This window comes from Grampus griseus (genome assembly GCF_964374135.1).
Source record: "Grampus griseus genome assembly, chromosome: 3".
Taxonomy (NCBI): Eukaryota; Metazoa; Chordata; class Mammalia; order Artiodactyla; family Delphinidae; genus Grampus; species Grampus griseus.
The window spans coordinates 165,341,637-165,353,716 of NC_139019.1; the positions used below are offsets into that span (position 1 = coordinate 165,341,637).

The following is a 12,080-nucleotide window of genomic DNA, read 5'->3' on the forward strand; positions in this document are numbered from 1 at the left end:
AAAGCAGTTTGAGCATGGACTTGGCCTCTGCACGCCACATTTGCCCCCTCTCGGAGCACTCAACCTCTCCTTCTCTCTTCCCCATCATCTCCAGCCGCTTCCCCCAGTGCCCTCCTCCTCCATCCTTGGCCCTTCACTGTCTTCGCCCCCACAAAAAAATTCTTGGACCTCTCTTTTAGCCCCTTCCCCCCCACCGCAACTCACTCACCCTTTCCGCAGTGATGGCTGACCAGTGAATCCAGCAGATTAGGGCCTAGTGCCCCTTTCAATACACAGATACACACACCCATCTTCCCTCCAAGTCCCACCTCCACTGCTCCAAGGCCCCCATTCTCCTCCTCTTTGGTGGGTTCCAAAGGTGCTTGCTGCCGCCCGCTATCTCCAGCTGCCACTCTTCCCGGTACCTGCTTTTTTTTTTTTTTAAGGCCCCACCGTGCCGCTTGCGGGATCTTAGTTTCTCGACCAGGGATCTAACACGTGCCGCCTGCATTGGGAAGGAGGAGTCTTAACCACTAATCCGGCGGGGAAGTCCCTGGACCTGCTCATTTACTACTCATTCTCCTCAAGCATTCCATCATTCCACCTCCTGTATTCACCAATGCAAGGACTTTAGCAGAGACCCCACATGGCACTGCCCCCCTCCCTACACCCCCATGGGCCTCCCAATACACCACCCTGACTGCATGCAGTTGAGGGGTACTGCCCCCTCCCCCCCCACCCTGCAATCAGTGATTGGACCCCAGAGGTCCTGGGCTTGAAGGATTACACTCCACAGAGGCCTTGGGAACAGCTCCAAGCATTATAATTAATAACTTAGGCATGCCAGCAGGGCACATAGAATATAACCCCCAGGTACCCTATGCTCCAAAAACCCAAGTCAGGTGTAATTGGGTTTTTGCATGGGACAGTGTGCATGGTGTCCACACCATGTTATGCATGGGACGAAGGAAAGCGGAGGGGTGTGTGGAGAGCTCAGACTTCATAATGGCCTGGCTGAGGGATCCTAACAGCTCCTTCCGTGGTGGTCTGAAAAGCTGGCAATCCAGAGAGGCTTCCTGCTTTCTGTCCAGCCTCCAGGCAGATGCTTGCATCCCCTCTCCCACTCCTGCTCCTCTGCAAGGAAGGTCCCAAGGCCAGGGGGTCCCCTTCATTTCCTCTGTTCACTGCCCTGAGGAAGCAGCAGCGAGAAGTCCCCAACGTAGCTGGAGGGAACTGAGACCCTGCAAAGCCCAGCCAGCTCAAGGGGGAGGGCTGAACGGAGGGCACGCAGACAGAGGGAAGGGCTCCCCTAGCAGGCCCGGAATGTGCTGAATTCTGGGGGCTCAGGTGAGGATGACGTGGAGGTGGGCCTCTTCCGGGTCCCAGAGTTGCCAGGTGTCGCAGCAGAGCCTGAGGGAGCATCCTGGGTGGCTGCATCTTCTTCTGAAGTCATTTTCTTTGTCCGTGGAGGAAAAATAGAGAACCGGGTGATTTGGGGTTTCAGGATCTCGGGTTGCCCCATGTTCTGAGCCCGAGACTCCCCCAGTCCATTGGGTCTCACCTCACCCCACACACACACAGCTTCAGCGCCCTGATCCTGCTGTCTGTCCTGCCTTCCTCTCTGCTGAATAGGGAACCAGACAGCCTGGGATCGAATCGCAGCTCCCCCTCTCCCTGATGAGGTGTGATGGCCCCCTTTGTGCCTCAGTTTCCCCTTTTGTACAATGGGGGAGAATGCCAACACCCCCCCCCGGGGGTGGCTACGACTCATAAATATGAACACTGTATGGCATAATTTCTTTGTAAAATCCGGAATAGGCAAATCCATCAAAGCAACAGAAAGTAGAATGGTGGGTGCCAGGGCCTGCAGTGGGGGTGAAACAGGGAGTTGGTGTTTAATAGGGACAGAGTTTTATTTTTTCTGGTCACACCATGCGGCTTGTGGAATCTTAGTTCCCCAACCAGGGACTGAACCCAGGCCACTGCAGTGAAAGTGCTGAGTCTTAACCACTGGACTGCCAGGGAAGTCCCGGGACAGGATTTGTTTTGCAAGATAATGTTCTGGGGATGATGGTGGTGACGGTTGTACAACAATATGAATACACTTAATGCCACAGAACTGTACACTGAAAAATGACTAAAATGGTAAATTTTATGTCTATTTTACAATGATTCTTTTTAAAAACTAGCAAAGATCACTAGAATTTACTGTTAAGGAAAAGAAGCATCGTTCATAACAGTGTGGCTAGCATGCTGTCATTTGTGTTAAAAAGAGTGAGGATATAGACTTGCTATTTTTGCCTTTGCTTGTATGTGCAGGAAGCTCCTAATGGTGATTTACCTGTACGTCTGTGTGCAGAGGGGGAGACCAGTGGGTGGAGAGGGATTAAGAAAGAGAAGAGAATTTTACTATGTATATAATTTTTACATTTGGATGTATTTCATAGTCAAAAAAAAATTTAACTAAAAAAAATATATTTTTAAAGTCACCAGGACGGAAATAAGTTATTTTTCTCCTTCCTTTTCTCTGTTTTCCACCGTTTCATTTTAAATGCCTTAAAAAAAAAAAAAAAAAAAAAGGGTGCGGGGGGGGGCGGGGGAGGCAGTAATCACCAGGCTACTGCCTTGAGCGGTGTGACTTCTCACAGAAGGTTTCAGAACTTGCCCCGCCTGCCAGGCTTTTCTTAACAGCTCAGGATTTGTTCCCTGAGCTGCGATCTCAGAGGGCTGAACAGGCCGGTGCCAAGCCCCTTCCTTCCCACCATCTGTATACCAGTGACTGGGGTCCAGTCTCCATCTGCTCTGTGGCAGCACTGAGTGAGGTGACCTGTCTCGTCTCTCCGGAACTCCGCCACGCCTCCTTCTCCCTCGGCCCACTCATCCACTCCAAAATCAGTGCCGTGTTTCCCATCCCCTGAATCTACCTGACCTGCATCTGTTCGCTTCTTCCACCTCCGCTGCCAACACACTGGCCCAAACTACCCGCCACGTCTGGCGCCTGAACCATTGCCGGGTCCCCCAGCTCCCGTCCGTCCACGGTCCCCCACAGTCTATCCTTCACGAAGCCGCCAGAGGGCGCCCGTGAGCACATAGATCACGTCAAGTCCCACCTCTGCCCTGAACCTTTCATGGCACACCCTTCACTTGGGGTCAAAGTCAAAGTTCCGCGCGGCGCCCCTCTCTACTCCTCAATCCGCTGCACCCCTACTGGGCCGTGCCAAGAACGTGTCCTGAGCCTGGATCAATCCTCCGCAGCTACCTCCTGCTTGTCGCTAATCTCAGAGACCTCCCGGATCTCCCACCTAAGTGAGCTTCCTGGTCACTCCTACCCCACATGGCATTGTCTGTCTCCCCCTGTAGAATTAAGAAGCTCTGAGGGATGAAGGGCCTCATCTTGTTCTTGTCCAGATGCCCAGGAAGGCTATGTTGAACCCATCCAAACCTCCCCCCACCCCCCTCCCCACCATGGTGCCCCGAGCAGACTGACTCCACCCCAGTCTCCCTGACTGAAGTCCCAAAGCGTCCACTTACACAAATGGAACTTCTGAGGCCGCCTCAAGGGGGACCACCTGCACCCCAGACCTGTACCCCTCTCTGCATGGAGAAGAGCTAGCTGCACATTTTCTTTTCTTTTTTCTTTTTGTTTTTTTGGCCGGGCCATGCCACACCAGGGATCAAACCTGGGCCCCCTGCAGTGGAAGTGTGGAGTCCCAACCACTGGACCACCAGGGAATTCCCCTAGCTGGACATTTTCTTGATCCATCGTGTCCAGGGGTCGGATATCTCTAATTTAGTAAACTAATAATAATAAGTACCCCAAGGCCATCACAAGATGCAGCTGTGTAGAGGAGTCCCAGAGACCTGGGTTCAAATCCCAGCCGGGACACTGTGTGATCTGGCGGAGCAACACCCCTTGCTAAGCAGGGGGTGGGGAGTGGGGATGGGAATGAGGGTTGAGACCCTCCCCCTTGAAAGGGAGATGCATGTCTGGGACAGCTAAGCTGAAGTTCCTGAAACTGAACACAAAAGTAGGCTTTTCTTTATACCAGGAGCGAACCACAGTGTGCACCAGATTGTCACAAGGCTCCATGACCCCAAAGAAGCCACCAGGTCACCCTGAGTCCCTTGTCACCATTCTGAGTGCAAAGGCAGTGCTGACAACCAGGGGCCCGCCCACTGCCCCACGAAGGCCTGGACAACGTGCCTACCTCCAATCCCCTGGAATTTTCCAGTGCCAACTCTCAGCTCACAAACAATCCCTGCTCAGTGATTCTGGGCGTTTCCCAGACCCCAGAAGCTCAGAGACAAACAGGTCAACCCAGCCTGGTGGTAGCCCCAAACTTCCCATGGTCATGACAGTCAGTAGAAAATCGGGACCGAGAAACAGGATGACTTACGGAGATGGTGAACAGGGAGTTATCGAAGGACATGTCTGCAACAGAAAGAGAAGACCAGGATGGGGGCCGGTTCAGATTTCCTGCTCACCGCCCTCCCCAGGCCCTCCCCGCAAGCCCACAGGCCCCAAGTCAACCATGAGGAAGGGCGTAAGGTCTATCACCCCTCATCCTCTTTGCCCCCTTCCAGCCCATTCTACAGGGTGCACTGTGCACAGCTGCAAATTGAACTGTGTCCCTCCACTGCTCAGAACCCTCCCTCAGGGACCTCTGGCTGACCTCTGGGAAAATGGTGCCTTGTCTCCACTTCCACTTTCCAGAACACCTCTCAGCTCCTCCCCCACCCTGGGTTGCCCGCTCTTCACCCAGCTACTCCCTGCTCCCCACTATAGGTCTCTGATTCAACACCACTTCCTCTGGGGACTAGCCTCCTAGCCCAGACAGGGTCCGGCCCACCATGGGCTGTTTCCCCACCGGAGTATGGGCTTGTGGACAGAAACCACCTCTGTCTTGGTTACCTTGGGAGACCCCAGACCTTAGCACATAGTCGGGGTGCTCAATAAATACGTGAGACAGTGAAAGAAGTACAGAGAATGGAGTTTTCTCTGCTTGGAGCCCCTTCCTGGGCATCGCACTTCACAGGCTGGGTCCCTCTCCCCCCCCCCCCAGCAAAACAGCACATTCTGGACCACAAGTGGGGCTCCATTTAAGGACGGTGCCAGGCACTGTGAAAGCCGGGTGCCCTGATGGTGGACAAGACAGATGCAGTTCCCCACCCCCTTGGAGCTGATGGTCCAGTGGTGGAGGCGAGTGTCACACACCCAAGCACGCAATGATTACTTAATTGTGTTTCTACTGAGGGGGTAAGAAGAACGACAGGGCTCTGGGGGCATGTAAGTAGAAAGAGTAGATCCTGCCTAGGAAGTCAGGGAAGGCTTCCCGAAGGAGGCGACCTTTAGACAGACCACAGGGAGGAAAAGTATTCTAGGCAGAGGGCAGAATGAGTGAAAGGCATGAGGATGGGGCAAGGAGAGGTAAGAGGTGAAAGATGTTCACACCAAAAAAAAAAAGGTGAACCTGGTCGGGAAACGGCAGGGGATGGGGGAGAAAGAGGGGAGCGTGTGTTCTCAACTCTAAGGGAAGTGAGCAGCTATAGAAGGGGCTCAGTAGCGAGTAGTGAGACCCGATGGCATTTTGAGGCAGTGACCCTACCCCGGTGAGGGACGGGAACAGGGAGGCACAGACCTGTGGTGGCGAAGTTAACCTGGGCCCAGCAGGATTCTCGCTCCCTGCAGAGGGTTTCGGGAGAAAGTGATGACTTGTCTCAGGCAGGAGGCTCGTTCCAGGTAGCCCTGGTCAAACTTGGCCCTTCCTCCCCACCCCACCTCCGCATCCTCCCTGAATCCCCTCAGATGGAAATTCTCTCGCAGGAGCCCCACAGCCAGGTGAAGTCAGGATTCCATCACCGGGGCTACTGCTAGTTCTCTGCCACTAGGCAGCACGGTGTCCACCCCTCTCTCAGAGGGGAGAAACCGAGGCTGGAGCCAGTAGATTCTGATGCCCAGGAACCAGGGCCACTGTCTACAGGCTACAAGTTGGGTGCTGCACAACCCCAGGGGGCGCCACTCGCCTCTCCCACAATTGTGGATTTCTAGAATGATTACTTAGCAAATTTTGGCAAATGGCCGTAAAGGGATGCGAGGAAGCCTCAGCTTCCTCATCTGTAAAATGGGGCCATTCCTAGTGCCTGCTTCCAGCGCTGCCATGAGGATCACGTGAGCTCAGGGTCCAGAGTCCCGCAGCACAATGCTGGGCACACCGTAGGCGCTTCCTGAATAGCACCTGTTTCTATTAAGCCAGCCTCCCACCAGAAGACGCTGTTTGGGGTGGAGCCCTGGAAGGACCCTTCTTCCCCCAGAACCCGGCCAGCTATCAGAGTCTTTAATGGCCATCAGGAACTCCCGCCTTGGGACTGAGTTTTCTTTCCCCAAAACCACCCTCTGAGGGTCTCCAGGGATGGTCTCACCGTTTCTTCTGCAAGTTTTTTACTTTAACTGGGAGAGAAAAAAAAGCGTTTGTTAGATTTTGGTCCTGGTTGCATCCTGGTTGCAAAAAGCCAAGAAACCAAAAGGCCCACATACATTTGTAGCCCAGCCTTTCCTTCTTCACTGGCAAATTTCCCACTCAACAGGGGAGCTACTGAAGACACTTTTTTCCCCCCAATTTCATGATCAATGTAGGTTGGTAAAAACTTCAAACAAGGTATGAGCATGTAACATTGTTGGGTTTTTTTGTTGTTGTTTTTTTAAGTCCACGCCATGTGGCTTGCAGGGTCTTAGTTCCCTGAGCAGTGATAGAACCCATGGCCCCTGCAGTGAAAGCACAGAGTCCAAACCACTGGACCACCAGGGGATTCCCGCTTAATTTTGTTTTTAAAGACTGAGTTCAGTGGTGCCAGGGGCTGTGGGAAGGGGGAACGGGGAGTCGGTGTTTAAAGGGGACAGTTACAGTTTGGGAAGATGAAAGAGTTCTGGAGATGGATGGTGGCGACGGTTGTACAACCAAGTGAATATACTTAATGGTGCTGAACTGGACACTTAAAAAGGGTTAAAATGAAAAAAATTAAAAATTTAAAAATAATTTTTTTAAAAAAAGGAATTCCCAGGCGATCCACTTTCACTGCCAGGGCCCGGGTTTGATGCCTGGTCAGGGAACTAAGATCCCACGAGCTGCGCAGCGTGGCCAAAAAAATAATAATTTTTTAAAAAGGGTTAAAATGGTAAATTTTATGCCATGTATATTTTACAACAATTTATATATATATATATATACACATATACATGTATATATACATATATAAATTGCCCTTGCCCATCACCATCATTGAAATTCTGGAAGGTTCTTCACTGCTAAACCTTTGTAGTAAGGACTCCCAACCGTGCTCCTAAAAATGGGTATGAGTGGGAGTGCATACACAAGTTCTGGTGGGCCATGCTTTCTCTGCCTGCCGTTACCTTTCCTGACAACCAACGCAGTGGTCACCAGCCCAGCGAGGAGGAGGAAGGCTCCAGCCAGGCTCAAGGAGAGTGCCAGGATCCAGGTGGGCACTAGAGGAAGATGGGAAAAGAGAGATTGGGCAGGTCATGGAACTGTGGGGTTGCAGGGAGAAGGTGGGACTCCTGTCATTCCTCCATTTGGTTTGGGTGTTGCTAGACCCTGGGGATCTAGCAAACCTGTTTCTGGCCAATTAGCATATTCCCTCCCCCTGGCCAACCTGATTGGTTCAGGGAGGGGTATGTTGCCCAAGCTGAGCCAATGAAAGTAATTTCTGGACTTTGGCTAGACCACTGGGAAGAGAGGTTTACTCCTCAGGCCAGCGTTACAAAGCTGGTAGGATATACACCTGGGGCTCCAAGGTACAATTCTGACACCCTGAGAGGGAGGGCCTGCCTGAGAATAAGACACAGAAGAAAGCGGAGCTGAGAAGTGGCACATGATTCCTGACATCAGTGAGCACCTGGATCCAGCCATGCCTGAAGTCAGTGCTGTTCAGTGAACTAACAAATCCCCTTTTGTCGCTGAAGCCAATTTGAGTCAAGTTTTCAGTTACTTGTGGCCTGAAGAGTCCTGCTGGCTGGGTAATAGTGAGTCAGACAACATCCACCCCCAGCCACATGGTGGACCCTGAGGCCCACGTAGAGGTCAGCCACAAAAGCATGAAGCCCCAGCTCCAGTTAATGTCTCTGCAGAAGATTCGGCTGCCCCACCCTGGAGAGAGAGGGAAGCCAGCAGGAGATGCCCTGATCCCAGTGGAGGTCAGGAACTAGCCCAGAGGGGAGGAGAGGCACACACTTGGTGTTCTCAGTGTTAGCCCTTGTCCATTCATTCACCTGGGGCAGGAGGGGTGTCACTTCCCCACTCTGAGACCACAGGACCAAGGTGAGAGAAGGGGGCCTTTGATTGTGGAACTTGAGGCCGGGGAAGGACACAGAGACTGTTCTGTCATCACAGCCGGTGGGCCTCTGCTGGCAACAAAGTTCTCTTTGCCGCAGGAAAATTCTGACTGATGGTGAAGCAGAGACTCCACCCAGAGGCTCCTCCTTCCCTCCGGCTCCTTGATCCAGAGCCCAGGCCCAGCCCCCTCTCCTGGAAAGACCAGAGGAAGACATCAGCCTTCCCAGCGCTTCTGTCTCAGACGAAAAGCCAGAGCCCTTGCTGCAGCCACAAAAACCTGCACAGTCCTCGTCGCCTCCCCCCTGCCCTCATCTCCCCCACCTTTCCCCCTTGCTCATTATGCTTCAGCCGTATGGGGTGCCTCTATGTCTCTCAAACACACCAGGCACGCTCCAGTCCCAGGGCCTTTGCACAGCCTGCTTCCTCTGCCTGGAACACTCCTGCCCCCGACACTCACGTGGCTGACTCTTCATCCTTCAGGTCTTTGCTCAAACGTTTCCTCCTCAGAGAGACCTTCCTTGGCCACTCTCCTCTCTATTTAAAATGACACCCTTGGGGGGCTTCCCTGGTGGCGCAGTGGTTGAGAGTCCGCCTGCCGATGCAGGGAACACGGGTTCGTGCCCCGGTCCAGGAAGATCCCACATGCCGCGGAGCGGCTGGGCCCGTGAGCCATGGCCGCTGAGCCTGCGCGTCCGGAGCCTGTGCTCCGCAGCGGGAGAGGCCACAACAGTGAGAGGCCCGCGTACCACAAAAAAAAAAAAAAAAAAAAAATGACACCCTTGGGAATTCCCTGGCAGTCCAGTGGTTAGGACTTGGCGCTTTCACTGCCAGGGCTATATTTCATCCCTGCCACTTTCCTTGTCCCCTGTTGGCAGACTGAATGTTTGCCAAACTCCTTATTTATTGTTTGTCCCCATCCCTCGGAATGTCAACTGTGAGACATCAGGGACTTTGTTTCATTCACTGCTGAACCTGCAGTGCCAAGGACAGTGCCTGGTACATAGCAGGGGCTCAAGGGAGGGTGCAGGAGAGCATGCAGGTTTAACGCCTGGATTTCAGGGAGGGTGAACGCATGCCAGGTTTAACGCTCTGCCACCTGCTGGCTGGGTGACCTGGGCCAGTCTCTTCATCTCTTGTGCCTCAGTTTCCTTATCTGGAAAATGGGGAGAATGGCTGTACCCATTGCATGGGGGTGACTGTGAGGATTAAACAAGGAAAAGTGAGAAAGTCCTGGCAAGTTGCAAGAGGTGGCTCGTCCTGTGATGACTTCCAGGTGGAGGGAACAGCACCTACAAAGCCTCGGAGGTGAGAAAATGGAGCCCGGGGCAGTGAGGAATGATGGAAGGGCCTTACCTGGGAAGGAGACGTGCATGGGCTCACTGAGGTTCGACAGTTGAGGCTGCCTGAGCTCGCCGAGCACACCATACTGGCAGCGGAATGGTCCCCCTGGAACCTCCCTGCTGCCACCACTCAGGTTGAAGATGACCTCGAGCTGGTCCACGGGGGCCTGCAGGAGCTGCACCACCTCTTCCCCTTGATACAGTGTGAAATTCGCCCCCGGGAAATCCCTGGGGGCCATGCATGCAATGTGGATGGGGTCCTTCTGGCTGCTGGGATGTGGGGGCACCAGCATGATGGATGGTGCCGGGATAGCCAAGGAGCCTGCGAAGCAAGATAGGGGAGGCTGTCTGGGTGGTTAGAGCAGAGGCCAGTCTGGCTGTGTAGCCTTGGGCAAGTGGCTCACCCTATCTGGGCCTTGGCTTTCATGTACAACCGGAGGCTAGTCTTCCCTACCCTACTGTGATGTTGAAGGGGTAGAGTGCCCAGCACATGGTGAGAGATCGCTGCATTTGAGTCATTTTATTATAATAGCCGTGGATGTTACAGCAGCGCAATTATACTCGTACTACTTCGATCAACAGAATTGACTACGTGCCAGGCCCTGTTTAGGTGCTGGGGATAGAGCAGCAGACGAGATAGACAGATAGAGGGACAGATAAGGTATGCGGACAGATAAGGTATGCCTGCCCCGGGGAGGGGTGGGGGCTGACTTTCTCAGGGAGACAAGGGTGGTAGGGTAGCCACAGAAGGCTTCCATGGAGACACGGCACAGGAAGAACTGGGGGCGAGCATTCCAGGCAGAGGGACAGTCTGGGGCAAAGGCCACAGGCTGGAAGGGATGCGGTGTGTTCAAGGAGCCTGGGTGGCAGGAGGGAGGGTGACCGAGGGGAGAAGGGGAGGGCAGAGGGGTTCTATCTTGTTTTCCAGGCTGTGGTGAAGAATATGATTTGGGGGCACGACTTCCTGCAGGAGGGACCAGTGTCTCCCCAGCTGCTCACAGGCTCCCGGGCAGAGTGCCTGGCTCAGGTGAGGTCGACACAAGCCTTCCTTTATCTAGCTTCCCCGCCCCACCCTCTGAGTCCCCAGCAGATCCTCCTGTTGCCCCAGTCCTGGAGGTAGGAGCCTGCAGAGGTCAAGTAGGGCTGAGTCATGGGGCGTGGGCACTGCTGTCTCTGGTGGGCTGGCATTTCTGGTACCCTTGATGTGGGTGGGGATAATGAGACCGGACAAGAGAAATCCGTGCTCCTGGGGCATTTCCAAGGCTCTGGGGCAAATCGGTCAAGGGCTCAGCTTCTCCAGCACCTGGTTTCTGCACACACACACCCTCCCTGCCACCCCCCAGCAGAGGCAAGGTTGGGGAGGTGGAGGGAGCGGAGCAGGGGTGGCACAGGGGCACCAGGCTCACCGGCTGCAAAGAGCAGGACGGTCCAGGGCATCTCTCCTCGCGCGTTTGGCCAGGAAATCTGGCTGAGACCAGCACGGCCCACGGCTCACTGCCAGCTCCTCCTGTGAGGCCAGAGCAAGGAAAGAAGAACCAGGGCTGATTTAAGCCGAGTGTTTCCTCATTGGCAGGAAGTTGCACACACACACTTGGGCGCTGAAAGGGACTCTCTCCCCTCCCCACCCCTTCCATGGACGCACATCAGACCCTGGCACCTCGCTGTTCCTTAGGGGCCAAGGTTCGGCAGATGGGAGGGGAAAAATGAATGAGATGGTCCAGTGCGTGGTTTTTTTTGTTTTTTGTTTTTCCCCTGAGAACTCCTGGGCATGAGGAAGCACAAGGAACATAGGTTTTTTGGGAAACCCAGGCCCAAGTCACAAAATGTGGCCCAACCAGTGCTGAAGTTGAAACATGTGGGGTGGAAGTTGGTAGGGCATGGTGGTTAGGGCTTGGCCTCTGTGACCTCAGGCAAGACAAGGTCCTTCTTGGAAGCCTCAGCTTGCTGCTCTGAAGAATGGGGCTAAGAGTAGTGGACACTAGCTCCAAAGAATTCATGTCATGAAGTGCAATGCCTAGTGTAGTGTGAGCGTTCCCAGTGTGAGGCCACAGGGGAGGAAAGCCTCAGGGGCTTCACCAACCAGGTGGAAGGAAACACTAGCTGCAGAACTGAGGAAATGACATTGTTTGCAGCATAAATTGCCTCCCGTTGATAGCCCAGAAACTTCCAAAGGTCTGTCTTACCAGATTTGCTTTGGTCTCCAAACATTTCTGGTCAAGTCCAGCAGGTAGGTCCACCTGGAGGTTTACACCCAGGAAGGATGTAAGCATGTAGTTGCCAAATACGAAAAAGGGCCATTAGCGTGGACTTTTTTCCTTTGGATACACAAAGCTCATTTCAACCTCAGGGCCTTTGCATGTGTTCCATCATCGCTGCCTGGAACACAATTCTATAGACCTGGTCAAATCCCACT

General features: G+C 53.7%; 1 protein-coding gene across 1 annotated transcript; it reads right to left on the reverse strand.

Moving 5' to 3' along the window:
- Positions 1-1,288: 1,288 nt before the first annotated feature.
- Positions 1,289-11,153, reverse strand: LOC309820098 (protein HIDE1; the record flags this gene model as incomplete). The annotated part of the gene is made up of 7 exons (XM_082650602.1): positions 11,074-11,153; positions 9,681-9,989; positions 7,388-7,480; positions 6,400-6,427; positions 5,619-5,662; positions 4,377-4,411; positions 1,289-1,435 (listed from the first exon to the last, which is right to left on the reverse strand). The coding sequence occupies exons 1-7, from the start codon at positions 11,102-11,104 to the stop codon at positions 1,289-1,291; spliced, it is 687 nt and encodes a 228-aa protein (XP_082506728.1). The 5' UTR covers positions 11,105-11,153.
- Between the last annotated feature and the right edge of the window lie 927 nt (positions 11,154-12,080).